Consider the following 24771-nt stretch of genomic DNA (forward strand, 5'->3'; position numbering starts at 1 on the left):
CTGAGAGGCGTGTCCCCAGCCTGGTACCACCAGTTCCGGCACCACGCACTAGGCCTAATGTGCGTCTCCAGGGTCCAGTATGCCCTGTTCCTTCTCCCCGCACTAGCCTTCAGGTGCGTGTCCCCAGCCCGGTACCACCAGTTCCGGAACCACGCACCAAGCCTCCTGTGCGTCTCCAGAGCCCTGTACGCACTGATCCTTCTCCCCGCACTCGCCCTGAAGTGCGTGCCCTCAGCCCGGTACCACCAGTTCCGGTACCACGCACCAGGCCTATAGTGCGCCTCGAGAATTCAGTGTGCCCTGTTCCTGTTCGCCGCACTAGCCTTGAGGTGCGTGTCTCCAGTCCGGTACCACCAGTTCCGGCACCACGCACCAGGCCTACTGTGCGCCTCAGCAGGTCAGAGTCGGCCGTCTGCCCAACGCCGCCTGCACTGCTCGTCTGCCCAGCCCCGTCTGCGCTGCCTGCCTGCCCAGCGCCGTCTGAGCCATCCGTCCACCCAGCGCCGTCTGAGCCATCCGTCCGCCCAGCGCCGTCTGAGCCATCCGTCTGCCCAGCGCCATCTGAGCCATCCATCTGTCCCGAGCCATTAGAGCCGCCCGTCTGTCCCGAGCGATTAGAGCCGCCCGTCTGTCCCGAGCCATCAGAGCCGGTCGTCAGTCAGGAGCCGCCAGGGTCGCCAGCCAGCCATGAGCAGCCAGAGTCGCCAGCCAGCCATGAGCAGCCAGAGTCGCCAGCCAGCCATGAGCAGCCAGAGTCGCCAGCCAGCCATGAGCAGCCAGAGTCGCCAGCCAGCCATGAGCAGCCAGAGTCGCCAGCCAGCCATGAGCAGCCAGAGTCGCCAGCCAGCCATGAGCAGCCAGAGTCGCCAGCCAGCCATGAGCAGCCAGAGTCGCCAACCAGCCATGAGCAGCCAGAGTCGCCAGCCAGCCATGAGCAGCCAGTCGCCAGCCAGCCATGAGCAGCCAGAGTCGCCAGCCAGCCATGAGCAGCCAGAGTCGCCAGCCAGCCATGAGCGGCCAGAGTCGCCAGCCAGCCATGAATAGCCAAAGTCGCCAGCCAGCCATGAGCGGCCAGAGTCGCCATCCAGCCATGAGCAGCCAGAGCCGCCAGCCAGCCATGAGCAGCCAGAGCCGCCAGCCATCCAGGATCTTCCAGAGCCGCCAGCCAGCCAGGATCTTCCAGAGCCGCCAGTCAGCCAGGATCTTCCAGAGCCGCCAGTCAGCCAGGATCTTCCAGAGCCGCCAGTCAGCCAGGATCTTCCAGAGCCGCCAGTCAGCCAGGATCTTCCAGAGCCGCCAGTCAGCCAGGATCTTCCAGAGCCACCAAAGCGGGTATTGACAATGGTGGAGTGGGGGTCACGTCCCGCACCCGAGCCGCCGCCATAGGAAGGCCCACCCCGGACCCTCCCCTTTTGTGTTAGGTTTTGCGGCTGGAGTCCGCACCTTTGGGGGGGGGGGGGGGGTTACTGTCACGCCCTGGCCTTAGTATTCTTTGTTTTCTTTATTATTTTAGTTAGGTCAGGGTGTGACATGGGGAATGTTTGTGTTTTGTCTCGTCTTGGGTGGTTATATGGTAAAGGGGGTGTTGGGTTTAGTGTATGGGGTTGTGTTTAGTGAATGTGTCGAGGTATGTCTATGGTTGCCTGAGTGGTTCTCAATCAGAGACAGCTGTCTTTCATTTGTCCCTGATTGGGAGCCATATTTAAGGCAGCCATAGGCATTATGCGTTTGTGGGTAATTGTCTATGGAGAACGTTTGTAGCTTTTGTTATCGCACTTACGTTTGTAGATTCACGGTCGTTTGTTGTTTTGTTTCGTTTTGGTTATAAGTGTTCGTTTCGTGTTTCACTCGTCTCAAATAAAAGAGATATATTTTTCACACGCTGCGCCTTGGTCCACTCATTATCCTCAAGACGATCGTGACAGAATGTGAGGAACTGTATCAAGGTCTACGTAATACTCTTACAATATAGCTCCATGAGCCTAGTTTGAGCACACTAACATACTATATGGTGTAGACTGATGTGGTAGTCCCTGTATCATGAATAGTGGGACCCCAGCTAATGTCATCTAATGAAGCAATTAAACATTTCCAGACACAACGCAATTTGCATTTTGATTAAGTTTGTCAATAATTAATCTTTGCCAGTACTGAGCCATGCTGAAGCTGTGGCATCTCAGCATGACACACACACACACACACACACACACACACACACACACACACACACACACACACACACACACACACACACACACACACACACTTCTACACACTGGCATGCCTGCAGCACTGTCTGTGAATAGGCTGAAAGGCCAGATTAATTCTAATATCTGAACATTTGCCACATGTCTCTACTACAGGTCACTGCTGAATCTCTCTGCATGAATGTCTGTCTTATGAGAAAAAAGCAGAACATATCGCTATCACACCGGGTGCGTGGTGAGTTCACCTTGCCCTCAGACACACTGAGAGGAGGAGATGGAGAAGAGAGGAGGACCCCTGTCTTACAGCGGTGGCCCCACTCCATCAGTGACAAAGAGCCCCTTACTAGGATAGTGAACTGAAGTCACAGCGTCACTGATGCCAGGCAGGGCCCTCTGAATGGTATCACTTTTCCCTGGATGAGCTGGCAGTGCCCAGATGAAGTCTATACAGGACACCAGGAGACTGTATAACAGTACGGCTATTACAGATATCATATTCCGGTCATGTTCTCCAAGCTGCTCCTCCTCCAGTTGTTGCTCCTCTACCACTTACACAAGAGACAGATCACAGGCTTGGAGACTGGAGCTGAGCATGTAAGACACAGTCCAATCAAACCTATGTCCAGTTTCCTTAAATATACTGTGGATAGGTTCCAGTGGGCGACGCAGTACATCATATAACAGGACAAAAGCCCATTGTTATTGAATTATTTGCTTTGAATATACTGTGACAAAAAGATGTCCCAGAAATAGACTGAGCTGACCTTTCAGCATGGCAGTAGTCATGTTGTCTTTTATGCTGGAGCATCAGGTAATTGTTTTGTTGTGCTAGCATCAATGATCGAAGATGAAACAGTCTTTTTTCTGACATTCTAGTCTCAGCCCACACACTGACACACAAGCAACAATAGCAAATAAATTGCCCATTTAGTGTCTGTGTATTTTAATGTTAATCTATAGGAGACCAAGGCTATTGAGGCAAACATGTTTAAAGCTGTGAAAAGATGTGTGAAGCTGATGGTAAAAGTGTGTGTGTGTGTGTGTGTGTGTGTGTGTGTGTGTGTGTGTGTGTGTGTGTGTGTGTGTGTGTGTGTGTGTGTGTGTGTGTGTGTGTGTGTGTGTGTGTGTGTGTGTGTGTGCACACGTCCTTATCGCTTTGTCTCTGACTGAGATTCAATTATAAAATGTTTGAACGTCTCGAGCGGACTTCACCTAAAGATGATTCAATATTTATTGGAATTTCCTCATAAAGCGATTGAACGTACTACAAATGGCTTCTTTCTACAATACAAACAGTAGTCCCAAATCTGTCCCAAATGGGACCCTATTCTCTATATAGCGCACTTCTTTTATCCAGGGCCCTGGTCAAAAGCAGTGCACTATATAGGGAATAGGGTGCCATTTCGGACATAACCATAGAATCAACAGTGTGGGGCTACTGTCCTTTATCTTCCATTAATAAGTCATGTTGGTTTCCTCACCTTCAGTTTGACATGCGTCCTCCTGCGAAGCCACTTCTCCCGTGGGCTGGATGGAGAGAAGGGGGCTGAGTCCTTGCTGTCAGCTTCCTGGGTCTTCACACTGTCGCATCGTATGAGCTACATGAACACACACACAAGCACGCACGCACACAGTCCATTAATCCACCGCTGGCTTAGTCCACTCAGTATGACGGCACTTCTCAAACAGAATCCCTAGTCTACATTTAGGCACCTGATGCACATTTATCAGTGGAGTGTCACACGACCTACAGACAAAACAATTATATGGAATACTCATCCTCTGGTGCTCAAACACACTTTAGAGAGAATGAAACAAGGACTGTCATTATCTTGAGGCGTACACAGTCACAGATGCTAACTGGAGCTCATTTGTCAAGAGGAAGATTGAGGTGTATTAACAGGATAGCTAGAGGATGATCCGCTATGGAGTGGACTCTATGTACATTTAATCTCAGAAGTTGAGAAGAAAAACCTGTCTATCTCTAGCCTAATCAATGTGTAGTCAGGCTAATGAAACAGCAGGGCTAATGATGTGTTTCCAAAGAGGAGAGGAGAGGAGAGGAGAGGAGAGGAGAGGAGAGGAGAGGAGAGGAGAGGAGAGGAGAGGAGAGGAGAGGTCGCAGTGAGAGAAGGAGCTCTACTCCATGACTGTATTAACGAGATCCCAGTTTAAGATTCAACCTCTTATTACACAGCAATTATGTAAGAATAGGTAATTGACTTCACTAGACCAGCCGTTAAGTACAGTACAGTAAATAAATGAAAAGGGCAGTAAGTTTGTGCGAACCACTGGAAGTAAGCTTGATGTGAATCATAAGGTCCGTATCCATTTCTATGATAGGATATCGATTGGAGCTGAAACCCACTGTTCCAAGATAACAATCAGTCAGTTTATTATCTTCATGGCAGAGATAGATAATACTTCTTATTTCCTGTGTACTCTCTGATTCCCCTCACATCACTCTCCCACACAAAAGACTGAGGTTCGGCAGCAGGCAACACCATGGGTGCACTTTCCAAATAGCACCTTATTCCCTATATCGAGCACTACTTTTAACCAGAGCCCTATGTGTCCTGGTCAAAAGTAGTGCACTATATAGGGAATAGGGTGCAATTTGAGACACAACCCCTTACTGTATTGGGAGGCTGCTCTGGTCTCTTCTCCTTAAAGTATGTGGACACCCCTTCAAATTAGTGGATTCAGCTATTTCAGCCACACCGGTTGCTGACAGGTGTATAAAATTGAGCACACAACCATGCAATCACCATAAAAAAATATCTGCCCTTTCCCACCTGGACAAAAGGAACACCTATGTGAGAATGCTGTTCATTGACTACAGCTCAGCATTCAACACCATTTTGCCCACAATTCCCCCTCAGGACTGAAAAGATTTGACATGGGTCCCAAGATCTTCAAAATGTTCCACAGCTGCACCATCGAGAGCATCCTGACCGGTTGCATCACCGCTAGGTAAGGCAACTGCTCGGCATCCGACCGTAAGCGCTACAGAGGATAGTGTGTACGGCCCAGTACATCACCGGGGCCAAGCTTCCTGCCATCCAGGACCTATATACTAGGTGGTGTCAGAGGAAGGCCCAAAGAATTGGCAAAGACTCCAGTCACCCAAGTCATAGACTGTTCTCTCTGCTACTGCACGGCAAGCAGTACCGGAGCGCCAAATCTAAGTCCAAAAAGCTCCTTAACAGCTTCTACCCCCAAGCCATAAGACTGCTGAACAATTAATAAAATGGCCAACTGGACTATTTGCATTGACCCCCCCATGTGTTTACACTGCTGTTAATCACTGTTTATGCATAGTCACTTTACCCCTACCCACATGCACAAATTACCTCAGCTAACCTGTACCCTTGCACATTGACTCGGTATCGATGTTCCATTTTATTAAATGTTTTACTTTAGTTTATTTAGTAAACATTTTCTTAACTGTATTTCTTGAACTGCATTGTTGGTTAAGGGCGTAAGTAAGTAAGCATGTGGCAAATAACATTTGATTTGATTTGATAGTAGAATGGCCTTCCTGAAGAGCTCAGTGGCTTTCAACGTGGCACCGTCATAGGATGCCACTTTTCCAACAAGTCAGGTCGTCAATTTTCTGCCCTGCTAGAGTTGCCCCGGTCAACTGTATGTACTGTTATTGGGAATTGGAAACGTCTAGGAGCAACAACGGCCAAGCCGCGAATTGGTAGGCCACACAAGCTCACAAAATGGGACCGCCGAGTGCTGAAGCGCGTAGCGCATAAAAATTGTCTGTCCTCGTTCGCAACACTCACTACCAGGTTCCAAACTGCCTCTGGAAGCAACGTCAGCAGAACTGTTCGATCAGGAGCTTCATGAAATGGGTTTCCATGGCCGAGTAGCCGCACACAAGCCTAAGATCACCATGCGCAATGCCAAGCGTTGGCTGGAGTGGTGTAAAGCTCGCCGCCATTGGACTCTGGAGCAGTGGAAAGGTGTTCTCTGGAGTGATGAATCACGCTCCACCATCTGGCAGTCCAACGGACGAATCTGGGTTTGACGGATGCCAGGAGAACGCTACCAGCCCCAATGCATAGTGCCAACTGTAAAGTTTGGTGGAGGAGGAATAATCGTCTGGGGCTGTTTTTCATGGTTCGGGCTAGGCCCCTTAGTTCCAGTGAAGGGAAAGCTTAATGCTACAGCATACAATGACACTCTATACAATACTGTGCTTCCAAATTTGTGGCAAAAGTTTGGGGAAGGCCCTTTCCTGTTTCAGAATGACGTCGGCCCCGTGCACAAAGCGAGGTCCATAGAGAAACGGTTTGTCGAGATTGGTGTGGAAGAACTTGACTGGCTTGCACAGAGCTCTGACCTCAACCCCATTGAAAGCCTTTGGGATGAATTGGGACTCCAACTACGAGTCAGGCCTAATCGCCCAACATCATTGGGTGAATGGACGACCTCACTAATGCTCTTGTGGCTGAATGGAAGCAAGTCTCCGCAGCAATATTCCAACATCTAGTTGAAAGCCTTCCCAGAAGAGTGGAGGCTGTTACAGCAGCAAAGGGGGGACCAACTCCATATTAATGTTCATGATTTTGGAGTGAGATTTTCAACGAGCAGGTGTCCACATACTTTTAGCCATGTAGTGTATCTCATTGCTCTCTAATGACAATGTTAAAAGGCTGTCACTGGTCAGATGGGTTTTAATTGGACACGACACACTGGCTAGTTTTATTCACTCTGCGAGTGTCTGAAGATATCACGAGCAGATCCACACACACATAATACACACACACACACATATGCATGCAGGCATGCAAGCAGACACAGCCACAATCCCCAGCACAAAAAATGACTGTTGGTATACAGTATCTGAATTCTAGGCTCAATAGTCACGAGAACCACAAACACACACATATACATATGGAGGGGTGGGTGTTACCTGTCGGAGCAGAAACGCAGCTACATCAGTGGACTCCCAATAGGAGGCATGAAAGAGATGAGGCAGTGCCACGGTGGGGAAGGAGGTCAGGACGTCTGGACAGTACAGAGAATAGTCCAACCTCTTAGAGCCCCACCAGCTGCTGGAAACTGAGGCACACACAGAGACAGAGAGACACAGAGACAGAGAGACACAGAGAGACACAGAGAGACACAGAGAGACACAGAGAGACACAGAGAGACACAGAGAGACACAGAGAGACACAGAGAGACACAGAGAGACACAGAGAGACACAGAGAGAGAGAGAGAGAGAGAGAGAGAGAGAGAGAGAGAGAGAGAGAGAGAGAGAGAGAGAAACACAAAGAAGGGGGAGAATGAACACAGGAATATCAAGATAATAAGGTTTTATTGGAGTTATTTGAAGTGATTTGTGGATACTAATGGTATTATTCATCTGGTCTTTTAGGCACCACAGTATTAGCAATAGAAGTAGGTTAATCTGAGGTAAAATCTGGGGAGGCTGGCTATATGTACCCACCGTAGATAATTGATTAAATAATGTATAGAGCGTAGCCCCAATGTGTCCTTTTCCTCTGATCCTAATGAGCAGTCTCCAACTCTCTCTCTGTCTCTCACTACCTCTTTCTCTCTCTATGCTTCTTTCTCTCTCTCTGTGCTTCTTTCTCTCTCTCTCTGTCTCTCTCTACCTCTTTCTCTCTCTATGCTTCTTTCTCTCTCTCTGTGCTTTTTTCTCTCTCTCTGTCTCTCTCTACCTCTTTCTCTCTCTCTGTGCTTCTTTCTCTCTCTCTCTATATATGCTTCTTTCTCTCTCTCTCTGTCTCTCTCTACCTCTTTCTCTCTCTCTATGCTTCTTTCTCTCTCTGTGCTTCTTTCTCTCTCTCTCTCTGTGCTTCTTCAATTCAATTCAATTTGCTTTATTGGCATGACGTAACAATGTACATATTGCCAAAGCTTATTTACAATATAAAAATGAGAATCAAAATGGTCAACGGGACAACAGTAACAACAATAACTAAGTGTCAAAATAACCTTACATTCAACAATAACAATAAACATACAGTAGAGTACATGTGCAGGTTGATTGGTCTGTTCTTTCTCTCTCTCTGTGCTTCTTTCTCTCTCTCTCTCTATGCTTCTTTCTCTTTCTCTCTCTCTATGTTTCTTTCTGTGCTTCTTTCTCTCTCTCTTTCTGTGCTTCTTTCTCTCTCTCTCTCTATGCTTCTTTCTCTTTCTCTCTCTCTATGTTTCTTTCTCTCTCTCTTTCTGTGCTTCTTTCTCTCTCTCTTTCTGTGCTTCTTTCTCTCTCTCTCTCTGTGCTTCTTTCTTTCTCTCTCTCTATGCTTCTCTCAATTCAATTTAATTCAATTCAAGGGGCTTTATTGGCATGGGAAACATGTGTTAACATTGCCAAAGCAAGTGAGGTAGACAATACACAAAAGTGAAACAAACAATACAAATTAACAGTAAACATTACACATACAGAAGTTTCAAAACAATAAAGACATTACAAATGTCATATTATATATATACAGTGTTGTAACAATGTACAAATGGTTAAAGCACACAAGTTAAAATAAATAAGCATAAATATGGGTTGTATTTACAATGGTCTCTCTCTCTCTATGCTTCTTTCTCTCTCTCTCTCTATGCTTCTTTCTCTCTCTCTCTCTCTGTCTCTCTCTACCTCTTTCTCTCTCTCTATGCTTCTTTCGCTCTCTCTCTCTGTGCTTCTCTCTCTCTCTCTCTCTGTGCTTCTTTCTCTCTCTCTGTCTCTCTCTACCTCTTTCTCTCTCTCTCTGCTTCTTTCTCTCTCTCTCTATGCTTCTTTCTCTCTATGTGCTTCTTTCTCTCTCTCTCTATGCTTCTTTCTTTCTCTTCCTCTCTGTGCTTCTTTCTCTTTCTCTCTCTATGCTTCTTTCTCTTTCTCTCTGTGCTTCTTTCTTTCGCTCTCTCTCTGCTTCTTTCTCTCTCTCTTTCTGTTTCTTTCTCTCTCTCTGTTTCTTTCTCTCTCTCTCTCTATGTTTCTTTCTCTCTCTCTCTCTATGTTTCTTTCTCTCTCTCTCTCTCTATGCTTCTTTCTCTTTATCTCTCTCTATGCTTCTTTCTTTCTCTTTCTCTCTGTGCTTCTTTCTCTCTCTCTCTATGCTTCTTTCTTTCTCTTTCTCTCTGTGCTTCTTTCTCTCTCTCTATGCTTCTTTCTTTCTGTCTCTGTGCTTCTTTCTCTTTCTCTCTCTATGCTTCTTTCTCTTTCTCTCTGTGCTTCTTTCTTTCACTCTCTCTATGCTTCTTTCTCTCTCTCTCTCTGTTTCTTTCTCTCTCTCTCTGTTTCTTTCTCTCTCTCTCTATGTTTCTTTCTCTCTCTCTCTATGTTTCTTTCTCTATCTATGTTTCTTTCTCTCTCTCTCTATGCCTCTTTCTTTCTCTCTCTATGCTTCTCTCTCTCTCTCTCTCTCTCTCTCTGTGCTTCTTTCTCTCTCTGTGCTTCTTTCTCTCTCTCTCTGCCTCTTTCTCTTTCTCTCTTTTCATATCACTGCCTTTCTCTTTCTTTCTTTCTTTCTTTATCTTGTCCTCTCTCTCTCTTTTGCCATTTCTCTCTCCGTCTCTCTTTCATTCTCTCTCCCACTCACTGTTGGTGATGGTGCTACTCATCCGGCCCACAGAGCAGAAGGACGTCTCACTGTCCACGCTGGTCACACTGGCTCTGCGCCCTCCTCCTCCTCCCCTTCCACTGCTGTCTGTCCCAGGGGAAGGGGGCATGGTTGGGGCACCAGGACTGGGCTCTGCCTCCAGGAAAACCTCTGGGTGACTTTGGATACTGTCAGCTAAAATGACAGAGAGACAGAGAGAGAGAGAGGCAGAGAGAGAGAGCGGTAGAAAGAGTGAGAGAGGGAGAGGGAGGGGAGGGAGAGTTTAATTATATAACAATTAACTAGTAACATTTTCTGTGAATCAGTACTGTTATGGGCGTCCCGAGTGGCACAGCGGTCTAATGCACTGCATCTCAGTGCTGGAGGCGTCACTACAGATCTGGGATGTCCTTGTCCCATCGCGCTCCAGTGACTCCTTGTGGCGGTCAGGCGCATGCAAGCTGACTTCGGTGGTCAGTTGTACGGTGTTTCCTCCGACACGTTGGTGCAGCAGGCTTCTGGGTTAAGCGCGCAGTGTGTCAAGAAGCAGTGTGGCTTGGATGGGTTGTTTTTCGGGGGACGCATTGCTCTCGATCTTCGCCTCTCCCGAGTCCGTACGGGAGTTGCAGCGATGGGACAAGACTGTAATTACCAATTGGATATCACGAAATTGGGAGAAAAAGGGGTAAAGTTTTAAATAAAAAATGCAATACTGTTATATGGTCCAATATGCTAGTATGTGGTATTAGCTTGTTTTGTGCATCCTAGAGGAAGGCCTTGGACACACACACAGTGTCAGGTAATTAGGTTGGGCTTGTAATGATCCAGGGATTGTGACCGATGGTGATGACCAATCAAAACACCCAACCCCAGGAGCTGAGAGAGAGAGGTCAGTGAGGGAAACTGTAAACAACTACACTACAGCCCAGATGGACCTAGTTACTCATCACCTTTATTTTTGGACAGATGTGTATGTTTTGTCCCGTAGACTGAAGGAGGAAACTTGTATTTCCCCCGTGATATATATGGTTGTATCAGAGGACCTGTACATGGACCTGTAGGATAGTCTTTACAAGACATGGCATACTCGTAGCAGATCACATCAATAATATAATTCTTAGAGAGACAAGTGACTGCTCCCTCTGTTCAATGATACATTTATGTTGAACTTCACAGGAGCCTCTCTGGAATAAAGAAGGAGAGTGGGAGGGAGAGAGAGAGAGATAGTATAAGAGAGAGCAATGAAGAGAAAAGAGAGAGACAGATAGACTACAAGGGAAATGTGTCATCATTTCCTAGACATGTTGAGGCCAATGTATTTTCTCTTCATCCAATTCAATTGAACTGTTCATTCTACGTGTATTTGTTCCTAACCCCTTATTTTATCATTTTCTTCTATTTCCTTTCCATTTTATATGTCTGTAATAGCTTGACAATATACTCTCTGTCTCTGGCAGCAGCATGAGTAGGGCTCAGGTATGGTTGGCATGGTTACAGTACAGCGTTGTTGTTTATTGTAATGAAAGGCTATAGTAAAGGCTATCTGTAGTATAGGTTATATGAGTGCATCCACGTTGTTCCAATCAATTCTCCAGCTCTGGCAACATTATCATTAGCCTTCTGTAACAACTATGCTATGGTGTACTGTACTGTAGACAGAAAGAGGGAGAGGAAGGACAAAGCCAGTGAATTGAGTGTAAAAAAGAAAAGAAAAGCCTTGACATATCAATATCCATAAAAGCAACCCAATAACAATATCCAATATCCTTCGTGTGAGTCCCAAATGGCACCCTATTCGCTATATAGTGCACTACTTTTGACCAGGGCCCTTTTCAAAAGAAGTGCACTATAGGGAATAGGGTCCCATTTGTGATGGAGACAGTCCGTTGTCGGTCTGTCCTCTGTCTCAGTTACATGTAAGGCTCCTGCAGTATTGCATGGTAATCTATCACATTACATTTAACATTGACTCTGAAAGGAACAGACAGTCTGAGTGTCTACCTGGAGAACGTTCCATTAAACACAGGCATATTTAAGGCGGGCGTGCGTGTTCTCATGCATGTATGTGTATATGTGGGTGATTACTGGTTACCAAGCGGTGAATCCCTGGATGCCACAGATGTAGAGGGTGGACCAGACCCTGTTTGATGACATGTTCTCAGCAGGCTATGGCCTCTCCAAGTTGAACCAGTGGATCCATCAGTAGCCAGGTATTTTGTTTTTACATTATGGTAGGGCCAGTAGAACACAGAAAGGCTGGATGATTTCTATTATGGGCAGCAGGGGGGAGGGGATGAGGGGAGAACAGTTTGAGAGAGCAACATGGATGCCAGGATATGGAGATACACAATGAGAACATTGTCCTGTATCAGAATGCTAAACAGGGAGCAGTGCACCTCCACCTCGACTGATCATCTGAGGACTCCCATTTGTATTCCTCTATTTAACCAGCAATGTGTTTATGTGACTATATTCCTGTGTGTTTGCATGTCTGCATATCAAAATATGTTATTGTGAGCCATCGTCTATCAGCTCGGTCCTTAATTAAAGGATGTCTACTGTCATTACGCAATCCATTCCAGTGAGGTTAACTCTTTGTGTGTTGTTGCCGCTGTGACCTTTAGTGGAGCATTTAAACAAAGCATCGGGTGCTCCTCCACACTACTCGGCTGTCAGTCTAATTTCCCCTGTCTGTAAGGGACTGGCAACCGCCGCAGAATACAAACTCCAGGCTGCTTTCCCAGGCAGGCGTGTGGGGGAATCAGGTGGAGCTAATACAGGCCTGCAGTTATGGTGGCCAAGAAAAACTAACAGTTTAGACTGGTCTTTTTAAAGGCATGGGGAAAGGTGGCAAGGATGGTCACATACATATTCACAGTATCACCCAGGGCTAAGTAAATGTTGGAATGTAAACAATCAGCATACTATAGTGTGTGCCTATGAGAGAGTGAAATTAAGGTTCTGTTGTATGGCAATTAGTGTAGAAGATGTGACTGGGTGTGACAGATATTTTCCTTAATCTGTTGTATCCTTTTACAAATGCATGTACGCAAGCACATGCATGGACCCAAGTGCACACACATACACACACACAAACACACACACACACACACACACACAAACACACACAGACAAGGATTTCCATTAGCCTTTCAAAAAATTAAAAGCTAATAAATAAAACTGGTGCCAGCCAACTGTCAGGGAGAATAATAAAAATCCCATTGCAAAATCCTATTCATTGTTGGAAAAACCTGTCAATGGAAATATATTTGACCGCTCATCCTTATCAGACTATAGGTTCGTTTGCATAATTTTGTGGAATTCAATTGCCGCGTGTGTATTTTCGTTAGTCATTATGTTTAGCACACGAGCACAGTGTACAGATACAGAGCCTATGAGCTGCTACAGCTCCTCAAACAGCTCATGTTGCTGCTGGAGTGAAACATGCTTTTATAAGCCCAATGATTACGTAACCATTCTAAATGCAATCGCGTGTTAAAAACGATTTTGATGGCCACAATTAAAAAGAGCTACTAAAAAGAGCTTTATTTGTCAATTGAAGTACGCTTACTATTCGCCATTCAAGTGCATATATGAAACGGTAGGGAGGCTTCTTTCTCCAGTAGCCAATGGCACAATTCTAGTCATAATAGCAAACCATGCTAGTTGTTGCATCTTTAGATCTCCCCTTTTCTAAATGTCCTTGCATCGTCGACTTGCATGTATGGTTAAGATGAATAACCATAGTCAAAATGTTATTTTTGTCATTCTGAACACCAGTACGCACCCAATCCATATGGGTACAGTACATTTCTCAAATGTTCTTTAAATGAAAATGCTGCAGGCTAAATGTCCGACACCACAATCTACTGACCCTGACACAACACATGCGTGCGCACGCATGCACGCACGCACGCACGCACGCACGCACACACACACACGCACACACATCTTCTATTTTTAATGATCCCCGTTCCTTCTACTCTCAGTGGAGCCCTCATCCTCTGTCACTTTAGTGTTAGTGGGGACTTTCACAGCACACTGCACACAGACAGGGGACACTGACTGTGACGCACTCTCTGTTGAGAGAAAGCAACAACACCAGCAACCTCTGTTTGCTGGAGGAGAAACAGAAGTTGAGAGAGTGACAGAGAGAGAGAGATGATTGAGACTCTACATGCAGAATTCTGCAAAAATATCCTCTGTGTACCACGTAAAACACCAAATAATGCATGCAGAGTAGAATTAGGCCGATACCGGCTAATTATCAAAATCCAGAAAAGAGCCGTTAAATTCTACAACCACCTAAAAGGAAGCGATTCCCAAACCTTCCATAACAAAGCCATCACCTACAGAAATATTTACCTGGAGAAGAGTCCCCTAAGCAAGCTGGTCCTGGGGCTCTGTTCACAAACACACCCCACAGAGCTCTAGGACAGCAACACAATTAGACACAACCAAATCAAGAGAAAACAAAAAGATAATTAATTGACACATTGGAAAGAATTAACAAAAAAACTGAGCAAACTAGAATGATATTTGGCCCTCAACAGAGAGTACACAGTGGAAGAATACCTGACCACTGTGACTGACCCAAACTTAAGGAAAGCTTTGACTATGTACAGACTCAGTGAGCATAGCCTTGCTATTGAGAAAGGCCGCGTAGGCAGACCTGGCTCTCAAGAGAATGGCTATGTGCACACTGCCCACAAAATGAGGTGGAAACTGAGCTGCACTTCCTAACCTCCTGCCCAATGTATGACCATATTTGAGACACTTATTTCCCTCAGATTACACAGACCTACAAAGAATTCGTAAACAAACCAAATTTTGATAAACTCCCATATCTACTGGGTGAAATACCACAGTGTGCCATCACAGCAGCAAGATTTGTGACCTGTTGCCAGAAGAAAAGGTCAACCAATGAAGAACAAACACCACTGTAAAAACAACCCATTTTTATGGTTATTTACAGTTGAAGTCGGAAGGTTTACATACACATTAGCGAAATACATTTAAACTCAGTTTTTCACAATTCCTGACATTAAATCCTAGTAAAAATTCCCTGTCTTAGGTCAGTTAGGATCACCACTTTATTTTAAGAATGTGAAATGTCAGAATAATAGTAGAGAGAATGATTTATTTCAGATTGTATTTCTTTCATCACATTCCAAGTGGGTCAGAAGTTTACATACACTCAATTAGTATTTGGTAGCATTGCCTTTCAATTGTTTAACTTGGGTCAAACATTTCAGGTAGTCTTCCACAAGCTTCCCACAATAAGTTGGGTGAATTTTGGCCCATTCCTCCTGACAGAGCTGGTGTAATTGAGACTGGTTTGTAGGCCTCCTTGCTTGAACACAATTTTTCAGTTCTGCCCACAAATTTTCTATAGGATTGAGGTCAGGACTTTATGATGACCACTCCAATACCTTGACTTTGTTGTCCTTAAGCCATTTTGCCACAACTTTGGAAGTATGCTTGGGGTCATTGTCCATTTGGACGACCCATTTGCGACCAATCTTTAACTTCCTGACTGATGACTTGAGATGTTGCTTCAATATATCCACATAATTTTCCTCCCTCATGATGCCATCTATTTTGTGAAGTGCACCAGCCCACCCTGCAGCAAAGCACCCCCACAACATGATGCTGCCACCCCCATGCTCCCCTGTTCTGGGATTGATTTGCACTTTTCACACCAAAGTACGTTCATCTCTAGGAGACAGAACGTGTCTCCTTCCTGAGTGGTATGACGGCTGCGTGGTCCCATGGTGTTTATACTTGCGTACTATTGTTTATACAGATGAACGTAGTACCTTCAGGCGTTTGGAAATTGCTCCCAAGGATGAACCAATCGGACTCTAAAGCTGTGTTAGGTTGGATGGGGAGCGATGCTGCACAACTATTGTCAGGTCTCTCCAAATCTCACGACTTCCGCCGAAGTTGGTGCCTCTCCTTGTTCGGGCGGTCGACGTCACCGGCTTTCTAGCCTCCACCGATCTACATTTCTTTTTCCATTTGTTTTGTCTGTATTGTACACACCTGGTTCCCATTACGTTTGGATTATTTCCCTATTTAACCCTCTGGAGCCATCATGGTTTTGTGCGTGTTTATTGTTGTCAGTTGTCTCGTTTATGTGATTCTGGATTTTCGTTCTCCTTGTTGGAAGATTATTTTTGAGTAAAGTTACAATTATTACTCATCTCTGTGTCCTGCGCCTGACTCCGCCTTACCCACATCACCTAGACTTTGACAGAAACACGCACCATATAATGGAGTCAGCAGGTGCACACAGCCCTCCTCTACCTATGGAGGAGCGCGTCCAGCAGCACGCGACTATGTTGAAAAGTCTCGGCACAGCCATGGATCGTGTGCTGCAAACCATGGAGCGATGGGAGAGAGGGGGTTTTCCAGCAACCCCATCATCATCACCCCAGCTCCCACAACAACCCACACCGCTGTCCACCCATCCTTCACCTGGATTCAGCGGGATTCGGCTTGTGCTCCCGAGGGTATACGATGGAACGGCTGCCGGGTGCCAGGGGTTCCTACTCCAGCTGGGGCTCTATCTGGCAACCGTTCACCCAGCTCCTTCGGGACGCGAGAGTGTGAACGCCCTCATCTCCTGTCTGACTGGTAGAGCACTCGAATGGGCCAACGCAGTCTGGGGAAGGGAAGGACCGACGTTGGACAATTATGAGAATTTTACCCGCTGCTTCCGGGTGGTTTTCGATCATCCACCTGAAGGGAGAGTGGCGGGGGAACGCTTGTATCATCTCAGACAGGGGATGAGCAGCGCACAAGACTTCGCTCTGGACTTTCGAACTCTGGCCGCCGGCTCGGGATGGAGTGAACTGATCGACCATTACATGTGTAGTCTACGCGAGGACGTTCGTAGGGAGCTAGCCTGCAGGGACACCACCCTTACCTTTGACCAGCTGGTGGACCTATCCATCAGGCTGGATAACCTGTTGGCCTCCCGCGGACGTCCGGATCGGGGTCCGTCAGTTCCATCCCCCAGCACCTCAGATCCGACACCAATGGAGCTAGGAGGTGCTGCTTTGAGGGGGACGGAGGGGGGGCCATTCCCTGCACCACCTGTGGCCGCAGAGAACACACTGCTGGTCGGTGCTGGGGAGGTTCTCCAGGGAGTCGAGGCAGCAGGCAGGGCACTGGTGGATCATCCCAGGTGAGTAGGCACCCGACTCACCCAGAGCTTCCTGTTTCGCACATGTGTGTATATATAAAAATTCCTGAGTTTTCCCTGCATAAGGCGCTAGTAGATTCAGGTGCAGCTGGGAACTTTATTGATCGTTCATTTGCAATTAGATTAGGGATCTCTATTGTACCTGTTGATGTGCCCTTCCCTGTACATGCCTTAGATAGTCGTCCTTTAGGGTCCGGACTGATCAGGGAGGTCACAGCTCCACTAAGTTTGATAACGCAGGGGGATCATAAGGAGAGAATTAGTCTCTTTCTGATCAATTCACCTGCATTTCCTGTGGTGTTGGGGCGTCCCTGGTTGGCCTATCATGACCCCACTATTTTGTGGAAACAGGGGGCTCTCAAGGGATGGTCACATCAGTGCTCAGGGAGGTGTGTAGGTGTTTCCATATGTGCAACTACGGTGGAGAGTCCAAACCAGGTCTCCACCATGCACATCCCCCCTGAATATGCCAATTTGGCTCTCGCCTTCTGTAAAAAGAAGGCGACTCAATTACCACCCCATCGACGGGGGGATTGTGCAATAAATCTCCTGGTAGACGCAGCACTTCCCAGGAGTCACGTGTATCCTTTGTCACAGGAGGAGACGGCGGCTATGGAAAAATATGTCTCCGAATCTCTGGGCAGGGATACATTCGGCCTTCCACTTCACCTGCCTCCTCGAGTGTCGTTTTGTGAAGAATGATGGAGGTCTACACCCGTGTATTGACTATCGAGGTATAAATCAGATCACAGTGAAGTACAGTTACCCGCTGCCTCTCATAGCTAGTGTGACAGAGTCATTGCACAGGGTGTGCTTCTTCACAAAATTGGATCTCAGGAGTGCTTACAACCTGGTGCGTATCCGGGAGGGGGATGAGTGGAAGACGGCATTTAGTACCACCTCTGGGCACTATGAATACCTTGTCATGCCGTACGGGTTGATGAATGCTCCATCAGTCTTTCAATCCGTTGTAGACAAGATTTTCAGGGACCTGCACGGGCAGGATGTAGTGGTGTATATAGATGACATTCTAATATACTCAGCTACATTCGCCGAGGATGTGTGCCTGGTGCGCAAGGTGCTTGGTCGACTGTTGGAGAATGACCTGTACGTCAAGGCTGAGAAATGTCTGTTCTTCCAACAGTCCGTCTCCTTCCTAGGGTACCGCCTGTCCGCGACAGGGGTGGAGATGGAGAAGGACCGCATTTTAGCCATGCATAATTGGCCGACTCCAACCACGGTAAAGGAGGTGCAGCGGTTTATCCGGGGCTTTGGTCAGGTGGCGGCTCCCATTACCTCTTTGCTAAAGGGGGGACCGGTGAGACTGCAGTGGTCAGCTGCGGCAGACAGGCTTTTGGTCACCTGAAGGCTCTGTTTACCTCTGTCACGTTCTGACCTTAGTTCCTTTGTTTTGTCTTTTGTTTTAGTATGGTCAGGGCGTGAGTTGGGTGGGTTGTCTATGTTAGCTTTTCTATGATTTTCTATTTCTGTGTTTGGCCTGATATGGTTCTCAATCAGAGGCAGCTGTCAATCGTTGTCCCTGATTGGGAACCATATTTAGGTAGTCTGTTTTCTGTTGGGTTTTGTGGGTGGATATTTTCATTCTTTGTGTGTCTGTACCAGATAGAACTGTTTCAGTTGTTTCTTTGTTGTTTTGTTATTCAGCGTTCAGTTTTTGTTTATTATTAAATATCATGAACACTTACCACGCTGCACCTTGGTCCTCACCTTCTTCCACCGACGACAGCCGTTACAACCTCGGCTCCCGTGCTGGCTCATCCTGATCCCTATCTACAGTAGAGGTGGACGCGTACGAGGCTGGGATAGGAGCTGTGCTGTCTAAGCGCTCGGGTACGCCACCAAAGCTCTGCCCCGGTGCTTTTTTCCCGAAGAAGCTCAGCCCGGCGGAGCGAAACTATGATGTGGGTGATCGGGAGCTGTTGGCTGTTGTCAAGGCTCTGAAGGCGTGGAGGCATTGGCTTGAGGGGGATAAATACCCTTTCCTTATTTGGACTGACCACCGCAATCTGGAGTACATCTGGGCGGCGAGGAGACGGAACCCTCGTCAGGCAAGGTGAGCCATGTTTTTTATCCGTTTTGTTTTCACCCTTTCCTACAGACCAGGTTCCCAGAACGCTAAGGCAAACACACTGTCCCGGATGTATGACACAGAGGAGCAGTCCACGGATCCCACTCCCATACTTCCTGCTTCTTGCCTGGTGGCACCGGTGGTATGGGAGGTGGACGCAGACATCGAACGGGCGTTACGTACAGAGCCCACTCCCAACCAGTGTCCAGTTGGGCGTCTGTACGTTCCGTCTGATGTCCGCGATCGTTTGATCTGTTGGGCCCACACGTCACCCTCCTCTGGTCATCCTGGTATAGGTCCTGCGCTGTCTTAGTGGGAAGAACTGGTGGCCCACTTTAGCTAAGGACGTGAGGGTTTATGTTTCCTCCTGCTCGGTGTGCGCCCAGTGCAAGGCACCTAGACACCTGCCCAGAGGGAAATTACCCGTTCCACAACGGCCGTGGTCACACCTATCGTTGGATTTCGTGACGGATCTTCCTCCGTCACAGGGAAACACCACGATCCTGGTTGTTGTGGATCGGTTTTCACCTGGACTCTGACACCAGAGATGTTTGGGTTTAGGTCCGGGCTCTGGCTGGGCCACTCAAGGACATTCAGATGCTTGTCCCGAAGCCACTCCTGCATTGTCTTGGCTTTGTGCTTAGCGCTGTTGTCCTGTTGGAAGGTGAACCTTAGCCCTACAATTGTTTTTCTGAGGTCTTGGCTGATTTCTTTTGATTTTCCCATGATGTCAAGCAAAGAGGCACTGAGTTTGAAGATAGGCCTTGAAATACATCCACAGGTACACCTCCAATTGACTCAAATTATGTCAATTAGCCTATCAGAAGCTTATAAAACCATGACATCATTTGCTGGAATTTTCCAAAGTGTTTAAAGGCACAGTCAACTTAGTGTACGTAAACTTCTGACCCACTGGAATTGTGATACAGTGAAATAATCTGTCTGTTAACAATTGTTGGACAAATTACTTGTGTCATGCACAAAGTAGATGTCCTAAACGACTTGCCAAAACAAAATTTTGTTAACAAGAAATTTGTGGAGTGGTTGAAAAACGAGTTTTAATTACCTAAGTGAATGTAAACTTCCGACTTCAACTGAATTTTCCCTTTTGTACTTCAACCATTTATACATCGTTACAACACTGTATATATACATAATATGACATTTGTAATGTCTTTATTCTTTTGGAACTTCTGTGAGTGTAATGTTTACTGTTCATTTTTATTGTTTATTTCACTTTTGTATATTATCTACCTCACTTGCTTTGGCAATGTTAACATATGTTTCCCATGCCAATAAAGCCCCTTGAATTGAATTGAGTTTAGATGAGAGAAAGACAGAATCCTCTGAATGTTGTTGACTGTCATTTAATGCAAAATATAAAATAAAATGTTTGAAAGAAAGTAAGGCAGAATCTGCAGGTGAAACAGAGAGGGTGGGAACGAGAGACAAGATGCAGAGAGAGAGCGAGGTATAGAGAAAGACAGTGAGAGAGAGAAATAGGGAGCGAGATGACAGTATCTGCGGGGAGAGGTAATGACAGGGAGGTGGGAGAGGGGTGAGAGGAAAGGGCAGGTGGGTAGGAGAGGGGGAGAGGAGAGGGCAGGGAGGTACTCTAGGAGAGGGGTGAGAGGAGAAGGCAGGTGGGTAGGAGAGGGGTGAGGGGAGAGGGCAGGTGGGTAGGAGAGGGGGAGAGGAGAGGGCAGGGAGGTACTCTAGGAGAGGGGTGAGAGGAGAAGGCAGGTGGGTAGGAGAGGGGTGAGGGGAGAGGGCAGGTGGGTAGGATAGGGGTGAGAGGAGAGGGCAGGTTGGTACTCTAGGAGAGGGGTGAGAGGAGAGGGCAGGGGGGTAGGATAGGGGTGAGAGGAGAGGGCAGGGAGGTACTCTAGGAGAGGGGTGAGAGGAGAAGGCAGGTGGGTAGGAGAGGGGGGAGAGAAGAGGGCAGGTGGGTAGGAGAGGGGGAGAGGAGAGGGCAGGTGGGTAGGAGAGGGGGAGAGGAGAGGGCAGGGTGGTACTCTAGGAGAGGGGGAGAGGAAAGGGCAGGTGGGTAGGCGAGGGGTGAGAGGAGAGGGCAGGTGTGTAGGAGAGGGGGAGAGGAGAGCGCAGGTGGGTAGGAGAGGGGGAGAGGAGAGGGCAGGTGGGTAGGAGAGGGGTGAGAGGAGAGGGCAGGTGGGTAGGAGAGGGGTGAGAGGAGAGGGCAGGTGGGTAGGAGAGGGGTGAGAGGAGAGGGCAGGTGGGTAGGAGAGGGGTGAGAGGAGAGGGCAGGTGGGTAGGAGAGGGGTGAGAGGAGAGGGCAGGTGGGTAGGAGAGGGGGAGAGGAGAGGGCAGGTGGGTAGGCGAGGGGGAGAGGAGAGGGCAGGTGGGTAGGAGAGGGGTGAGGGGAGAGGGCAGGTGGGTAGGCGAGGGGTGAGAGGAGAGGGCAGGTGGGTAGGAGAGGGGGAGAGGAGAGGGCAGGGGGTAGGAGAGGGGTGAGAGGAGAGGGCAGGGGGTAGGAGAGGGGTGAGAGGAGAGGGCAGGGGGTAGGAGAGGGGTGAGAGGAGAGGGCAGGGGGTAGGAGAGGGGTGAGAGGAGAGGGCAGGTAGGTAGGAGAGGGGTGAGAGGAGAGGGCAGGTGGGTAGGAGAGGGGTGAGAGGAGAGGGCAGGTAGGTAGGAGAGGGGTGAGAGGAGAGGGCAGGTGGGTAGGAGAGGGGTGAGAGGAGAGGGCAGGTAGGTAGGAGAGGGGTGAGAGGAGAGGGCAGGTGGGTAGGAGAGGGGTGAGAGGAGAGAGCAGGTAGGTAGGAGAGGGGTGAGAGGAGAGGGCAGGTGGGTAGGAGAGGGGGGAGAGGAGAGGGCAGGGGGTAGGAGAGGGGTGAGAGGAGAGGGCAGGTGGGTAGGAGAGGGGGGAGAGGAGAGGGCAGGTGGGTAGGAGAGGGTGAGAGGAGAGGGCAGGTGGGTAGGAGAGGGTGAGAGGAGAGGGCAGGTGGGTAGGAGAGGGGTGAGAGGAGAGGGCAGGTGGGTAGGAGAGGGGGAGAGGAGAGGGCAGGTGGGTAGGCGAGGGGTGAGAGGAGAGGGCAGGTGGGTAGGAGAGGGGGAGAGGAGAGGGCAGGTGGGTAGGCGAGGGGGAGAGGAGAGGGCAGGTGGGTAGGAGAGGGGGAGAGGAGAGGGCAGGTGGGTAGGAGAGGGGGAGAGGAGAGGGCAGGTGGGTAGGCGAGGGGTGAGAGAAGAGGGCAGGTGGGTAGGAGAGGGGTGAGAGGAGAGGGCAGGTGGGTAGGAGAGGGGTGAGAGGAGAGGGCAGGTGGGTAGGAGAGGGGGAGAGGAGAGGGCAGGTGGGTAGGCGAGGGGGAGAGGAGAGGGCAGGTGGGTAGGAGAGGAGAGGGCAGGTGGGTAGGCGAGGGGTGAGAGAAGAGGGCAGGTGGGTAGGCGAGGGGTGAGAGAAGAGGGCAGGTGGGTAGGAGAGGGGTGAGAGGAGAGGGCAGGGGGTAGGAAAGGGGTGAGAGGAGAGGGCAGGTAGGTAGGAGAGGGGGGAGAGGAGAGGGCAGGTGGGTAGGAGAGGGTGAGAGGAGAGGGCAGGTGGGTAGGAGAGGGTGAGAGGAGAGGGCAGGTGGGTAGGAGAGGGGGAGAGGAGAGGGCAGGTGGGTAGGCGAGGGGGTGAGGAGAGGGCAGGTGGATAGGAGAGGGGGTGAGGAGAGGGCAGGTGGATAGGAGAGGGGGAGAGGAGAGGGCAGGTGGGTAGGCGAGGGGTGAGAGAAGAGGGCAGGTGGGTAGGAGAGGGGTGAGAGGAGAGGGCAGGCTGGTACTCTAGGAGAGGGGTGAGAGGAGAGGGCAGGTGGGTAGGAGAGGGGGAGAGGAGAGGGCAGGGTGGTACTCTAGGAGAGGGGTGAGAGGAGAGGGCAGGTGGGTAGGAGAGGGGTGAGAGGAGAGGGCAGGTGGGTAGGAGAGGGGTGAGAGGAGAGGGCAGGTGGGTAGGAGAGGGGTGAGAGGAGAGGGCAGGTGGGTAGGAGAGGGGGAGAGGAGAGGGCAGGTGGGTAGGCGAGGGGTGAGAGGAGAGGGCAGGTGGGTAGGAGAGGGGGAGAGGAGAGGGCAGGTGGGTAGGAGAGGGGTGAGAGGAGAGGGCAGGTGGGTAGGAGAGGGGGAGAGGAGAGGGCAGGTGGGTAGGAGAGGGGTGAGAGGAGAGGGCAGGTGGGTAGGAGAGGGGTGAGGGGAGAGGGCAGGTGGGTAGGAGAGGGGGAGAGGAGAGGGCAGGTAGGTAGGAGAGGGGGAGAGGAGAGGGCAGGTAGGTAGGGGGGGCAAGGGGGTAGGAGGCACCAGGAGAACCAGGAGATAGATAGGGACCACAGTACCACCATCAGTATGGAAATGGAGGGGAGTTAAGAAGAATGAAAGCACCAATGTTGTGGTGGACAGCGGACAGAAGGAGATTTTCATGATTATACTGGGGCCTTGAAACATCTCTTTACTACAGCCTGGCTTCAAAGGCATACTGTTCTCTCTGTGTGTGTGTGGTGTGTGTATGTGTGTGTATGTGTGTTTGTGTGTGTGTGCTGCTGCGTGGGTGTGTTTTAATTTAACTCATACTTTGACAGTATCAAAGCATGAGCCTGAGCCTGATCGAAAGCATGAGCCTGATCAATGGATTTAGTGGCGTAATTAAAAATCAGCTAATGCTGTGAGACTGTGGATGTGTCCCAAATGACACCCTATTCCCTGTAGGACTGTGAGAGTGTGAAAGTGTCTCCTTGCTGAACACCAGTCTCGCAAACTACTGATGCACCATGAGATTCTTCCCCTCTAATTAAACATCATGTTTCTAACTGACAGGGACTTCTGAATATGATGACACATATTGTCAGTAAGCAGTTTACTAATGTGGGGAGTGCTAACAGCTAACATGCCGTTGTTGATGTTGTTGTGACATTATTGTAATTATTTGTGGTTACTTCATATAAGTGTGTGTGTGTGTGTGTGTGTGTGTGTGTGTGTGTGTGTGTGTGTGTGTGTGTGTGTGTGTGTAGTGTGTGTGTGTGTGTGTGTGTGTGTGTGTGTGTGTAGTATGTGTGTGTGTGTGTGTGTGTAGTATGTGTGAGTGTGTGGGTAGAGTCCAGTGAGTGTGTGGGTAGAGTCCAGTGAGTGTGTGGGTAGAGTCCAGTGAGTGTGTGGGTAGAGTCCAGTGAGTGTGTGGGTAGAGTCCAGTGAGTGTGTGGGTAGAGTCCAGTGAGTGTGTGGGTAGAGTCCAGTGAGTGTGTAGGTAGAGTCCAGTGAGTGTGCATAGAGTCCAGTGAGTGTGTGGGTAGAGTCCAGTGAGTGTGTGGGTAGAGTCCAGTGAGTGTGTGGGTAGAGTCCAGTGAGTGTGTAGGTAGAGTCCAGTGAGTGTGTGGGTAGAGTCCAGTGAGTGTGTGGGTAGAGTCCAGTGAGTGTGCATAGAGTCCAGTGAGTGTGCATAGAGTCCAGTGAGTGTGTGGGTAGAGTCCAGTGAGTGTGCATAGAGTCCAGTGAGTGTGTGGGTAGAGTCCAGTGAGTGTGCATAGAGTCCAGTGAGTGTGCATAGAGTCCAGTGAGTGTGTGGGTAGAGTCCAGTGAGTGTGTGGGTAGAGTCCAGTGAGTGTGCATATAGTCCAGTGAGTGTGTGGGTAGAGTCCAGTGAGTGTGCATAGAGTCCCCCTTAAAAGATTTAGATGCACTATTGTAAAGTGGCTGTTCCACTGGATGTCATA

General features: G+C 48.8%; 1 protein-coding gene across 5 annotated transcripts in view; it reads right to left on the reverse strand.

The window, feature by feature from the left end:
• The window catches only part of LOC129831988 (membrane-associated phosphatidylinositol transfer protein 3-like), a 142548-nt gene that overhangs the window by 21843 nt on the left and 95934 nt on the right, over positions 1-24771 (reverse strand). For all 5 annotated transcript variants that reach the window (XM_055895679.1, XM_055895678.1, XM_055895681.1 and 2 more), the window contains 3 exons: positions 9783-9977; positions 7135-7283; positions 3689-3805 (listed from right to left, as the gene is read on the reverse strand). In XM_055895679.1, the coding sequence (XP_055751654.1) occupies positions 3689-3805; positions 7135-7283; positions 9783-9977 (461 nt within the window). The remainder of the gene's footprint in view (positions 1-3688; positions 3806-7134; positions 7284-9782; positions 9978-24771) is intronic.

The sequence above is a fragment of the Salvelinus fontinalis genome, chromosome 33 (genome assembly GCF_029448725.1).
Source record: "Salvelinus fontinalis isolate EN_2023a chromosome 33, ASM2944872v1, whole genome shotgun sequence".
In the NCBI taxonomy this organism is placed as follows: domain Eukaryota; kingdom Metazoa; phylum Chordata; class Actinopteri; order Salmoniformes; family Salmonidae; genus Salvelinus; species Salvelinus fontinalis.